Consider the following 14157-nt stretch of genomic DNA (forward strand, 5'->3'; position numbering starts at 1 on the left):
TTTCTTTGAGTTTATGGCATAACTCGCTAGGAAACTGAGACAATAGAAACATTAGCAAAGGTCATGGAGGCAGGAGAGCAGGCGAGCTGATGCTAACAGACCCAGTGATGTAAGGAAACAGATTTAAGCATTTTATTTGGGGAATAAACACAGGTAGCTATGAATAAATACATAGATAAATTTCACATATAATACATAGATAAATTGGTATTTTAGAAATTAAAAACAGGACAATAGATATTACTACAAAGCTTGAAAGACAGGAAAAAAAACAAGAATAATAAAATATTAAGAGGTGGTTAATTAGCCGGGCGCTGGTGGCGCATACCTTTAACCCCAGCAGTTGGGAGGCAGAGGCAGGCAGATTTCTGGGTTGAAGGCCAGCCTGGTCTACACAGTGAGTTCCAGGACAGCTAGGGCTACACAGAGAAACCCTGTCTTGGGGGTGGGGTGGGATGGAGAAAGATGTGGAAAGGAGAATTGTGTGTGCTTTTATTTATTTTTAAAGAAAGCTGTTCTCTGGAGACTCAACACACAAATTTTAGGGTTCCATGAAAAAAGACCTGTGTGTAAATAAAGGTAGGAAACCCAAAAGAACTCAGTGAAAGTTCCAAGAACTGAAGGCCTTTCCATTCTAAAAGAAGACTATTGAATGCCAAGCACATCAGTTAAAAACATGAACCAAAGCATATCATCATCATGAATTCTACAAGTATGAAGACAAAATAAAACCAAAACAACTAAATAAAACAAGAGACAAAACTGACCATACACACACACACACACACACACACACACAGACACATACACACACACAAAGAAAGAGTCAAAACAGTAATATACTTTTCCACAGTAGAGGCCACAAGACAGCACAGGCCTTAGCAGATGCAAACAATCATTCCCTATCTAGATTCAGGCCCTCAGCAAACCTATGAATTCAGTGCTTTTTAAGCATGCAGGATAAAAAGAAAACAAATTCTTATTTAGGCATCCAATAGTCGAGCTCCAGTAAAATGGTAGTGTATCAAGAAAGAAGGAAACTCTCAAGGAGGGAGAGAAAGTCCCATGAGGACCACACTGAGATCGACAGTATGACAGCTGAGAATAGGGCGAAGACCCAAAGGATGTTCCCTCAAGATGCTGATGACTCTTAGCTTAAAGGAGGTTATGATAACCATAGGAGACTGGGTTTAAGTTAGACATATGCATAACAACCAAGCAGAACTGAATAGTCACTCACATCTCCTGAGGGAAAACCCCGTTATAGACAAAGGAATTGTAATAAGTCAGAAAACTCAGTACTAAGCTTCGGAAACTGTTCTTAAGATGATAATGTAAATAGAACACTGCTCCAAACAAAATTATAATAGTGCAATTATTTTTGATGATTATAGGAATGAGAAAGGTTGTGTACAAAAAGCATGAGGAAAGAAATGGAGGTTTGCAAGTCTTCCACGATGAGTGGTCAAGAAACATAAGAAGAAGGTGAAAAGACTACTATTAAATTCTTTAAATTGTGGTTAGTACCAGGCAAGCATTCAGAAGACCAGCTAGAGTTACACAGTGAGATTATTTCAAAACTCAAACCCAAAACTAAACCAAATAAAACGTGCCTATGCGAAGTCTGATTTTGAAACAAAACTTACAAGTTAATTATTTCACTTGTAAAATTAAAAATATATTAAACACTTACTTCAATACCATCAAATTCAAATTTTATAACAGGTACAAACGCATCTTCTACAGCCTATAAAAGAGGAAGACAAAAAAAATAATACATGGGTCAGCCTTTTTTCTGGCCACACAGGTCTTGCCTCCTACTTAACTTATGCTATTAAGAATATCTGTCAGAGCTGGGCGGTGGTGGCGCACGCCTGTAATCCCAGCACTCTGGGAGGCAGAGGCAGGCAGATTTCTGAGTTTGAGGCCAGCCTGGTCTACAGAGTGAGTTCCAGGACAGCCAGGGCTACACAGAGAAACCCTCTCTTGAAAACCTCCCCCCCAAAAAGAAGAATATCTGTCAGAAACTGGAAAGCAGAACTACTGTTATCTTGATATTATTTCTAGAGTTGTAACTGAAAATTGATTATTTACAGAAAGTATTAAGTACAAAATATATGGTGACCCACACCTATAGTCCTGGTACTAAGGAGACAGATCAACAGTTCAAGGCCATCGTTAGCTACAAAATGAGTTTGAACCTAGGATGCCTGCATCTCTTAAAAAATTTACAAAAAGCATTAGTGTAAAATTAAAAAAAATATATTTATCAAACACGTGTGCTCAGGGCTGGCTCAGTACCTGACCTGCAGACATGAGACAAGAGTTCAATCCACAGATCTTAATGCTGGGCACAAGGGTGCATTAGGAAGGAAGCAGGAGGATCCCTACGGCTTATTGACCAGTAAAAGTGATTCTAGGCCAGTGAGAGGCTCTGTCTGACAGAAGGTAGACAATGTCTTGAGGATGATACCTAAAATTATCCTGTGGCCTCCATAAGCACACACACCCAAGTGTATGATGACCTCCATACATTTATAAATATGTACATACAAAATTATACTGTTAGAACTGAGGCCAGTGTTTTATAGTTTGCTAGAATGGAAATGTTACTTGTCAAATGAAGGGCTAGATATACTCATTAACTGAACCTCACACATATCACTCACAATTGGCTATACATCAATCACTTAGCAGATATTACAGTAAGAGGTCTGATTCTCAAAACTAGCTTATGAATGCTATCACCAATTCTCTTCTTTGGAGATGGAAAACCAAGCTCAGACAGATCACTGCTTGACTGAGATCTCAGAGCTACAAGTGTGTCTGTAGAGCTATAAAATCCGTGTTCTGATTCTTATGCATGATATTAACAAGATACAGCAACTTAAGAGACATGTCAATGATTCTAAGTCTTTGCTTTTATAGCTGTTTCTAAGTTGAAAATATTAGATGCCAAAAGATACTTACTCTTAAGTTTCTAATGCCATCTTGATGTTTCAATTTTTCAAAAAAGGACTGAAAAAAATCTGATCTCTCCACATGTCTTGGAGCTACACAAAGTGCATCAATATCAGCTCCTACAAAAATAAAATTATTTCTTATTAAGAATGATAAACTATATTTTCATTAAAGTTCACATAAATATAAATACAGAACTAGGTATGAAAGATGAGTATAAGATAATGCTATCAATGTTTACTAATGGTAGTAAGATATGGGAACTATGTTCAGTACTAACTGTGAGCAAATAAAATGGTTTCCTAAAAATTCTTATCACATAACTAAAAACATAACTAAACTAAACATAACTAAACTAAAAAGCAGTTACCTTTGGTATGTACTCCAAGCCTGTAAGATCCAAATGTGAAAATTTTACCACCAACAGTAGCCACAACAGAAGGTGGGAGATTCTGAAATAAAGCAAAAGGCATTCAATCATTTAAGTTATTTTGCATAAATAAAGAGCACTTAAGTTTGCAGTCTTTTACTGTGCAAGTGATACGCGGTACATTTGCCAATCCTGTTGAAGAGATGTGGAAAAATACTTTAAGGCTTCTCTAAGGAACTCAAATATCAATAAACTGCAGCTCTTTCAAGTAAAAGTCTCAGCCAATCCCCGTCTCCATTTTAGTTTTTGTTACATGCATGTTTAATTGTTTGATTTTAGCTTTTAAGCCTTCTTTGAGAGTGAGGTCATTCTTGATGGGAACATTTTATGAAGACAAATGGAAAGACTTCACTTTTATTTCTTTGATTGTATCATCATTATAAAGCTACTTTTTAACATCTTTCCAGGGCCAATTCCAGTGCCTATTAGATACATTGTTTTTTATTCTCATTTACTTAATATCTATGCTTTAAGCATTCTTCTATGGTAAAAGCCAGAGAGCCCTTCTAACTCATTATTTCTGTTCCCCAATGGTGTTACTGTCCCAATGAATCATCATTAATCTTTTATGGGTGACTTTTCTGAGTCTGAGATAGACTGGCTTCAAGTAAACTTCTAACATTCCAGTCTCTACTTCCCAAGTGCTGGGATCACAGGCCAGCACTACCACAGCCAGCTTCATTTACAAACTTCTAGTTTACATTCCGCACGTGTGTTGCTTCCCTTCTCCACTCCTATTCCCGTTATTCTCAAGTTTATAGTAGTCATTATCCTAAATTACACACTTGCCCTAGTCTTCTCTTACTGTTGTAAATACTCATCTATTCTATTTTATGAGTCACCTGCATAAAGCCAACCACCAGTGCATCCTTCCTCAACTACGAAGTAACAATTCTTGGGATTGCTCCTAAAAATCTCCACACTGTGCTCTTATGGCCTTCTTTCCTCAAGTTTAAACTGCCAATTTATTTCATGGCCTAACCTCCTTCCACATCACTTGTCACTGTCTCTCCCTTGAATGCTCACTTTCTTCTCCCATCAGGACCTTCATACTATCCACTTTTTTCTTTATTCATTTTTATTTTATTTTACCCAAACATACGTATGTCTGTTAGACATGTATGTGCCTGGTCCCTGTGGAGGTCAAAAAAGAGCATCAGCTCCTATAGGAGTTACAGGCAGGCGGCTGTGAGCCACTGAGTGGGTGCTAGGAATCGAGCCGGGGTCCTCTGCAAGAGCAGCCAGTGTTCCTAACTACCTATCTTTCAAAGTTCATTTTAAGTTTCATTTCCTTCTATGAAGCGTTCCCTGATTATCTTCAACTCTATTATAAGCTTCTTCTTTTGTGTTCCTTTGCTATTACAATCTTTAATTTATTTTACACATTTACTTCTTGTGTGTGTGTGTTCTTGTGTGAGTAACGAAGGTCAGAGGTAAAGTCAAGTGTATTTGTTGATCACTCTTCACTTTTTTTTTTTTGACAGGGTCTCTCACTGACCCTGTAGCTGAGGTTAAGGAGTATGGTGTCATACTCAGATGTCTATTTTTCTTTTCTTTTCTTTTCTTTTCTCTACCTACCTACCTACCTACCTAGCTACCTACCTAATCTGTCTTGTCTGCCTATCTATCTGTCTGTCTTTTTTTTCTTTGTTTCTACCTACCTAACTTATCTATTTTTCTTTTGTTTCTACCTACCTACCTACCTACCTACCTACCTACTCTGTCTATGTATGTATGTATGTATGTATGTATGTATGTATGTATGTATGTATCCATGTATCCATCCATCCATCCATCCATCCATCCATCCATCCATCTATCTATCTATCTATCTATCTATCTATCTATCTATCTATCTATCTATCTATCTATCTAGATATCTATCCATCCTACCTACCTACCTACCTACCTACTTATTCTATTTATGTACCTACCTATCTGTTTTGTTTGTTTGTACTTATTTGAGATAAGGTTTCTCTGTGTCCCGGTTATCCTTTGTAGCTTTGTAGACCAGGCCAGCCTTGAAGTTACAGAGCTTCACCTACTTCTGCCTCCCAAGTCCTGGGATTAACAGCAAGTACCACCATGCCCACGCCTTACCTATTTATTTTAAATCAGGTTCTGGGGATTTGAACTCAGGTCCCCATGCTAGTGTGGCAAGCACTCTATCAACCGAGCTGTCTTTCCAGAGATATCTTTCTTTCTTTTTTTTTTTTCTAAATTTATTTATTTATTATATGTAAGTACACTGTAGCTCTTTAGACTCCAGAAGAGGGCATCAGATCTCATTACAAATGGTTGTGATCTACCATGTGGGTACTGGGATTTGAACTCAGGTCCTTTGGAAGAGCAGTCAGTGCCCTTAACCGCTGAGCCATCTCTCCAGCCCCAGAGATATCTTTCTAATATATAACTCTCAGCTTTTCTATACTTAAACTTGTCAGAGGTGAGAACTGGATCTGCTACTCTTCTTTATCTCCCCATCCACAGTTCCAGATTACTGGTGACTAACCTGAAAAAAAATTACCTGTACAACAAGACACAGTTATTTCCTCTGTTTAATGTGAGTAGTGTTTCAAGAGTCTCACAATTTGTTTAATGCATAGTAATGTCTCAAGAGTCTTCACAATAGGAAGGAGCTAATAAATTAAGACATTTTATTATTAATAACATAAATAGGCCAGACCATTAGAAAAAACATCATTTTACTTTCTATGTTGAAAAAAAAATCCTTGCTGGGTGTGGTGGTGGTGGTGAATGCCTTTAATCCTAGCACTTGGAAGGGTTTCAAGTCACAGGAGATGTCTGTGAGTTTATGGCCAGCATAGTCTACAATAGAGAGTTTTGTAACAGAGTGACATAATGAGACCATGCCTTTTTTTTTTAAAGTATGATCCCAGCAGTTTTTATGAGAAGTGCTATCATAGGATATAATATTTTTTATATAGCTTCAGAATTTAAGATAACTTTATCTGTGAAAAATACTAGAGTATCTCAACAATTATCAAATGATCTATGATTTAGCTTAAATCCTTTAGTTATTTATTTCCCAAATTAGAATATTCATAAATGACAGTACATCAATTCAATAACTGGTTACTTTATATACTCGATAGCTATTATATTTGAATTTTTGATTACTCATTACTAGCATTTTATCTCCAGAGTCTATTGTATCCAACAACCTTAGCTATTGACATAACCTTTCCTGACAGATCAGAAATGAGCCAGATACCCTTTGGCAACAAAAGTAAATAACATAAAGATTAGATTAAATTTAATGACTACAGTCTAAGTCTTTAGTAGCTCTAACAGAATATACTGAGATACTTACTTTAAACTTAGCACTGTTAAGGGAAGAGATGAGAGTACTGTATGAACAAACAAAACTGCTTAAATTGCACTTGATGAATGGACAAATGGTTTAATATGAGTAGTGTTTCCTCAAGGGTCCATGGTGACAGGCTTGGTCCTGGGATGGCAGTATGGACCTTAAGAGGCTAGGTGACTGGGACTAGGATGTGGAGGATTTTAGGTCACTGGAGTATGTCCTCAAAGGGGATGATGTTGGAGTCACTGGTTATTTCCTAGGTGAAGTGTGACATTTGCTCTGACTCTCACTCCACTCCTGTAAAGGCCTCTGTTGCCCCTGCCTCTGACTACCATCCCAACTCGGAGCTGTCTGAACTTGGACCTGAACCTCCAATGCTGTTTGCTGGCTTAATCTTTTCTTTCTAACTAGTCTATCTCAGGAATTAGTTATAGGGATAAGAAGCTGACTAATAAAAACTTTTACTACCTAGTTGAACATGCCCAACCTCATCCTAGTACAGTCAGTAAAATCCTCATGCAACAATAATGAAAACTCACAATCCAAAAACCTTGTAAAAAGGCAGAAAACTAGGTAAGATCCATGAGGAAAATACTGCATAATTATGAACTAGAACTTGCAAACTTCTATGTCTGAGGGGCCAAGCAACTGTAATTAACACAAATAAATGGCAGTCACCATGTCACAGAAAACAGAGATCCTGAGGGCTATGAGGCACTGGAGAACAGGAACCTGATCTCATTCAAGCCTCTTTGTGCTGTGCTCAAAAGCAAGCCCAGTGCTGTCAGGTGGGATATGTTGTACAGTTAAAGTCTGGCTTTTTAAGTAAAATCTCCTGAAGCTGAAAACCCTGGCCTGGTACATAGGAGTCAAACTAGACATTTTTATAGACTTGTTGCTACAATTGGCTATCTCTTAGATAATTAGATAATATCTCTTAGAAATCCAGCTGTCTAGATCACTTATTCCAAAATATGTCAGAGAACCTGTTTTTGTTGTTAGTGATGTTCAGTTTCAAAGCCAGTAGCTAGTTTATTGTAAACCAAAATGGAGAGCTACAAAATTATATACCTATCTAAAATATTTCTATATAGATTTTGATATAATTGTAAGATATGACAGTCAAAATTAATGGACTGAACCTGTATTTCATTTGCTCATAACCTGACACATATACTATTCTGCAAAAAGACAATCACAACAAAGGAAAAGAAAACTGCCCTTTGCAAGCAAGGCAAAAAGCATCCTTCTAAAGATACTAAAGTAGACAGCTATATACTGTATAAGGTTATATTATTAAGAAATGATGAGTCTATTTTGAAGTATTTCAGATAATTTGACTCTTACATGTCACTGCTAGGATGAATGACTGAAATATTAAACAGTGAATTAATTCTATGCAGTTTCAATCTTACCTTACTTTCACTGATGTCAGAAATCCATTCTTTTACTAAATTATTCAATTTACCAAGAACAACCAGCCTATAATAAAAAGATGAGAACTTTAAACTTTTAAGACAAAAACAAAAACTAGTCAACATTAAAGAAGTAAACACACAGGTAGAAACTTTATGTTGACGCTACATTAAATCCATATTACATGTATGCTCATGCTCTCACACCTGTTGACACACTCTACATCTAAGAGATTGGGGTGCCAGACATGATAAATGTGATAACAGTTTGGTCTTTGCATTGTCTTCAAAAATTAAAAAACCTAATATAAATCACCAAGTTACCTTCAATCAGGCTACAGAGGCAAACTGAATTGTCAACTCTGCTTTACAACAGAATTACATCAATTCATTGTGATACTAGAGACTAGCATTCTTTCTCACTATACTCATGGGGTTTTGTATAATTAAAATATGTAAGTTAATTACTGGTTAATTTTTATGAAATAGTACTTAACTAATGCAGTTTGATATTATTAAACTTAAAACTAATAGTATAAACACATTAAAAAAATAATAATAACGAGAGATGAGTTTAGGCATCCTCTAAATGGAAAACTATTTCCTGATTCTTCCAAACTTGCTTCTGTCTCAGTCTTCCCCAGAAAATGGAATTCCATCCAGTTAGATGCAGGTACTGAGAATCTTGGACTCATCTTTGGAAACTGCCTCGATTTGTCATAAAAGAACCCTACCTATAATACATCTAGGCTACACTATTATTTCCACTGCCATCCTCAGGTTTCAGGTATCATTATTTCCAACCTGGGCTGTTATAACGATCTTTTAACTTCTTCTGCTCTTGTCCTCCAACCCCTCTTCCCTTTTATACTATTCCCAACAAAATGGCCAGAGTAACTGCTAAAACAGGAGTCAGATCATGCCAATTTCCCTCTCAAAATCCTACCAAGTTCAATTTCCAAAATTTCATAGTGCCTTACAAGGTGCCCTTGTCCTAAGCTCCTTCCCACCCCTCAAATACACCAATACTCGTGCTAGTTTCTGCCCGCACACACTCCTTTAAACAGCCACATGGCTCCCTTCCTTGCAATGAGGTCTTCTGTAAAGACTTCTACCCTCAAATTTATTTTTCCTACCAGTACTTAGTCATGCTTAACACTGTACTTATTTGACAGCCAGTCTCCTTTTCTAATCCGTATTAAAAATTTAAGTTCCAAGAGAGCTAAGCTTTTTCTTTTTGGGGAGCATATTTATACACCTAGGCAGTGATCACTGGGCATTCAATATGTATGAGTTAATGATTAAATAGTATATTGTAAAAATATTTTATAGTTTCAATGACATACCTGTGGTTCAATTCTTCCTCATCTTCAAATACTCCAAATGGTTTCATGGCATCAATTAATTTCTGTGTATAAATATGATCAATTTCTTTAGGACATGCCAAACTAATTGGAGAGGTAATTCCATAATGCTTTTGTTGACGCTGGCTGTCCAGCATAGTGTTTCTGTTTAAGAAAAAAGAAATAGTTAAAAAATTTAAAGTATCATTTCATATGGACACAGTGAACCTCTTAAGTTATTTGAGCCACCTTAAAAGTTTGTGGAACATTACTAAAGAAGTCATTTTTTTTTTAAAAAAAAAAGAAAAAGTGAAAAAAAAAAAGGAAAGGTGGGTATTTTGTCTTTATGAAGTGTTTTTCATACAGCTTCCAGGCTCCACAGTCAGGATGTCTTTTCAAGCCCAAAGCAGTATGTGTTGGCATCAAGACAACTGTATCAACACCACTCAGTTCAAATGCAAAGCTCCTGAATGGGCTCTATGCCAGGGCTCCCCCACTATTCTCTGCAGGCTGAGTCAAGTACCATCTAGGTTATGGAATCTTTGAAAAGCAGTCAAATACTTCAAAGACACTATTAATAAAACAATGTCTTCCTACAAGTAAGGGAACAAAACATCACATCATATGGTCCTTCCGACATAATCTAGCCTTAAAAAGAAATCTCAACTAGTCCCTGGGAAACAACATCTTTTCCTGGAACCAGAGTTCACAGTTTTAACATTTTGTGACTGTACTTAGTATTCTTCATTTTAGACTGGAATTCATACCATTTTCACAGTGAATAATTGTCAAATTCTTTACATTAAACAGTGAATTTTGAAGGAGTCAAGTGACCCTTAATTGCCCTTTGCCAGTAGAAAATTACAATCCTGAATAAAGCACCACAGAATTCTGACTACATCTATGACTAAAAGATGTGGGGTAAATTTTGTTGCAAAAGTAAAAATGAGTACATACTCTCAACCTAACCACCTTTCTTCATATTTGCATAAAGAACTATTCATAACAGTAAGAATATAATCTCAAAACAAAAGGCAGTATTTTAATGAGTAAATTAGCTCTTTTAAAAAATAACAGGAAGAAAGGAGGGAGGTTAAATGAGACAGGCACAGTGGCCCATGGCTCTATTCCCTTCATTCAGAAGGCTGAAGTAGAAGAATCTTGTGTTCAAAGTCTGAGCTACATAGCAACACCTTCTCACCAAAGAAAGTATAGATAGTAGGATTTCCTTCTTTCTTCTTGAGACAAGGTCTCACTATGTAACTCTGTCCTGGAACTTACCAGGCTGGCCTTGAACTCAGACATCTGCCTGCCTGTGCTTCATGGGGTTAGGATTAAAGGTCTGTGTTAGGCCTGGCTCTATGATTAATTCTAATATTCTATAGCACAGTAGGATAACCCTGATAAATAATTATTAATTACAGTATTCATATTTATATAAGTAATTGGTAAATGTGATAGACAAGCCAATACTTTAAACTAATCACTGTATAAGTTATGGACAAGTGTATGAATTTAAATTTTAAACACCCCAAAATTACAACAGTAGTTAATTCTTTTTGATTTTAACTGCTTAAAAATTGGTTTGGGGTTGGAAACATACCTCAGTGACAGACTGTTTCATGTATAATGAATGCCCTGAGTTACATCTCTGAACCAAAAACAAACCAAAACATGTTTTTCAGCTGGAGGTTTTATGGGATGGGGAGAAAGAAAGGATAATACAGAAGATAAGAGTTTAGCCAGGTTTGATGACACAAGGTCTAACCCTAGCCAGAGGCAGAGACAGAAGCAGTGGGCCAGTCTGGGCCATGTGAAACCTCATCTCAACAAATAGCCTATATACCTTTGAAATGACTTAATGAAATATAAGGGAGTATTAAAAAAAACCCCTTTAATTTCTCTCACATTTTTATCTTGCTGTAGAATAAACAAAACAATTATTTCAAGTTGTATCCTTAGATCTCTCTCTCTCTCTCTCCCTACCTACCTACCTACCTACCTACCTATCTATCTACCTACCTACCTACCTTAGAGAGATAAGGTTGTTTGATCTATCTATCTGTCTGTCTGTCTAAGAGAGATAAGGTTGTCTGAGTAGATTTGTGTGTGATAAATACATGCCACAGACAGATTTTTCACAAAATCAATCTAAACAGGAACTCTGAGAAGTAGGTCTCAGAAAAGTGCTATGAATTTTGCTTATAAGGAAAAACCTTACAGAAATGTTACTGCAGGTACAAAATAGGTAAATAGAATGTTCAATGACATTCTATAAAAAACTTTCAAATAACTCAAAATAGTCACTAAAAGTACTACACTGGGCTGTGTTTATAAACTGAATACATTACTTAATAAAAATAACTAGAAATGAAAATATTAACATAGAGAAAGGTCAGAGAGATCATGTTCTAAAGAACCAGTCTGCAGAGTAGTTAATACCCTAAAAAGTTTAAAACAGGTACACTGGGTTATGGACACAGGAATATGTAGTATCAACATTAAAAACGCAGCAAGAAGAAACACCAAATTCAGTACTCCGGGGCCTTAGAAGAGCGTCGTGAATGGAACCAGTGAAGGGATAGGCGAGTCCTCAGATGTATTGGAATGCTTGACTTCTTTTAAAGAAAGAGTAAAGATTACAGAGCTAAGAACACACCCCATGTTAGTCTTGGGGAAAAATGGATGGTGGCTACACAAATGGTGTTTTTGTTTTTCTGTGCGTTTTTCTGTATGTTGAAATTATTTCCGGATAAAGTGAAAGGTAAGAAATGCTAATAAATTCTTGGCGAGTACAGAAACTGCTTCTGACTTATCGAAGTGTGTGTGAGCAGGGGTAGCACAGCCCGGTGGGTGTTGGGGGTCGGTGGGGAGCAATGGGGCAGCTAGCGGGTTTAGCCTTCCTCCTAGAGCAGCAGCAAAGCCACGGGCTCCGCGGGGTCAGTCCCTCTCCCTCTCCGAAGGACCTGAGACGGCGGGGCCGGCCGGCCGGGAGGAGGGGAGGCAGGGGGATGGTATTTGCGCCAATGCAGGCAGACAGGAGCAGACGGGCTCGGACGCGGCTGAGGCAGGAGAGTGACCGACCGTTTTTCTCCTCAGCCACACGCGCCTTTGCCCTCATCCCGGTCTGGGGGCGTCCTCAGGGGCGGGCGGCGGCGAGCCGGCGGCGGCTCCCGACTCCCCGCAGGGCGGCCAGCTGAGCCGCGGCTAGGGGAGGTGCCCTTGCGGAGTGGCGGGCAGCGGGCAGCAGAGGTCCCGGCCGGCTGCGCAGGGTGCCAGGCGCGGGGCTGGAAGCCGCGGCTGCCCACCTCAGCGCACCTCTCTCCACCTCGCCCTCAACCGCCGCCCCCACTTACGCAGACATCTCTTTCATCGCTTCCTGCGTCTCTCGCCAGCGAGTGTCTTTCGCTTTGGGGTCCTGTTCTTGCCCTCTCTTCCTTCCTCTGTCCACTTCCCTTCGCTCGCTTGTAGCTCGCTTGCTCGCTCACTTCCCCACTCTCTACAGCCGAGGCATTCAACCGAGTAGTGAAAACACCACAAACCGGCTCTATTTATGACAATACAGCGCGGCCGCCGCCAATATGGCGCTGCTTCCCAGACTGCCTCTCGCTCTCCGCGGCCCCGCCCCCGGAGCCTTGGCTCCACCCCCAGCCACACCCCCAGCCTTGAGCTCCCAGGGCCCGCCCACCTCAAGTGTGCACCCTTGCAGCAAACGAGTCTGTCAGAGTGTCAGGCCGCCCGGATCTGTGGGAATTGTCAATTCCGGCAAACCTCTAGGAAGGTTCTTTGTCAATTTCCCCTTGTTTCTGCAATAAAGGCATTTAGAAAAGACCACCGCTTTCCCTAACACCGTTTTAACTCTTCCGCTATCCCGCATCTTAAAGTCATAGACGTAATCAGTACACATTGAGGAAGATTTTTCTCTCCGACTGTCACACCCAAGAAGGTGCGACTTTAACACAACCATTCCAGGAAAGAACGCTTATAAATAAATTAGCCTAATTTGTATCCTTTTCCCTCACAGTACCACCTCCAGGCCCCGATTTATGACTCTGTGGCATTTAGCTGAGATGCTGAAGATAATTGCTACTAGCTAGCCATAGGATAAAGCCAAGGATTTCCATCCCTCTTACCCGCAAACCTTGCACTTTCAAATAATGAAAATCATACTCTGTGTGATTATTGATGGTGAAAATGAGGGAGAAAATGACCAATGTTTAAATGTTAAAGGATAAAATTAATTTCAAACCATGTCTTTTCCCTCCGGGAGTCAAGCACACTTGTTTGGGGAATGTGACTCTGTCACAGGAAAGGAGGTTACTTATTGAATTATTCATTTATTCACTCAAAGTATTTATTGAAAATCTGATCTATCAGTTTGTTTTTGCTCCATGCTTGATGCATAAAAGCAGATCTGTTGTTTGACCTTAGCAAGTTAAGAGTTTCCCCATCAAAGGGTGGAGAACAACTTCAAATATGACTGATATTCTTCTGCTGCAGAACTATGTATCATACACTGAAGAAGCTAGATCCTCAAGAGTTTATTGTCTAGTGGATGAGAACATACATACATGGACCATTTTAATACACATGGGGTCTAATTGTCACTGGGGGACCAAAAGAGGACCATCTAAACATGGTGGAAAACCACTAATGGCTTCCTAACAGAGGGGATTC

The 14157-nt window shown here is 38.7% G+C and overlaps 1 protein-coding gene across 2 annotated transcripts in view; it reads right to left on the reverse strand.

The window, feature by feature from the left end:
* The window catches only part of Papolg (poly(A) polymerase gamma), a 34210-nt gene extending 21126 nt beyond the window's left edge, over positions 1-13084 (reverse strand). For both annotated transcript variants that reach the window (XM_052198684.1, XM_052198683.1), the window contains exons 1-6: positions 12837-13084; positions 9484-9645; positions 8138-8204; positions 3332-3413; positions 2971-3080; positions 1694-1747 (exon numbers count right to left, since the gene is read on the reverse strand). In XM_052198684.1, coding sequence (XP_052054644.1) covers positions 1694-1747; positions 2971-3080; positions 3332-3413; positions 8138-8204; positions 9484-9645; positions 12837-12853 — 492 coding nt within the window. In that variant the 5' untranslated portion in view covers positions 12854-13084. The remainder of the gene's footprint in view (positions 1-1693; positions 1748-2970; positions 3081-3331; positions 3414-8137; positions 8205-9483; positions 9646-12836) is intronic.
* Between the last annotated feature and the right edge of the window lie 1073 nt (positions 13085-14157).

The sequence above is a fragment of the Apodemus sylvaticus genome, chromosome 11 (genome assembly GCF_947179515.1).
Source record: "Apodemus sylvaticus chromosome 11, mApoSyl1.1, whole genome shotgun sequence".
NCBI classification, from domain to species: Eukaryota; Metazoa; Chordata; class Mammalia; order Rodentia; family Muridae; genus Apodemus; species Apodemus sylvaticus.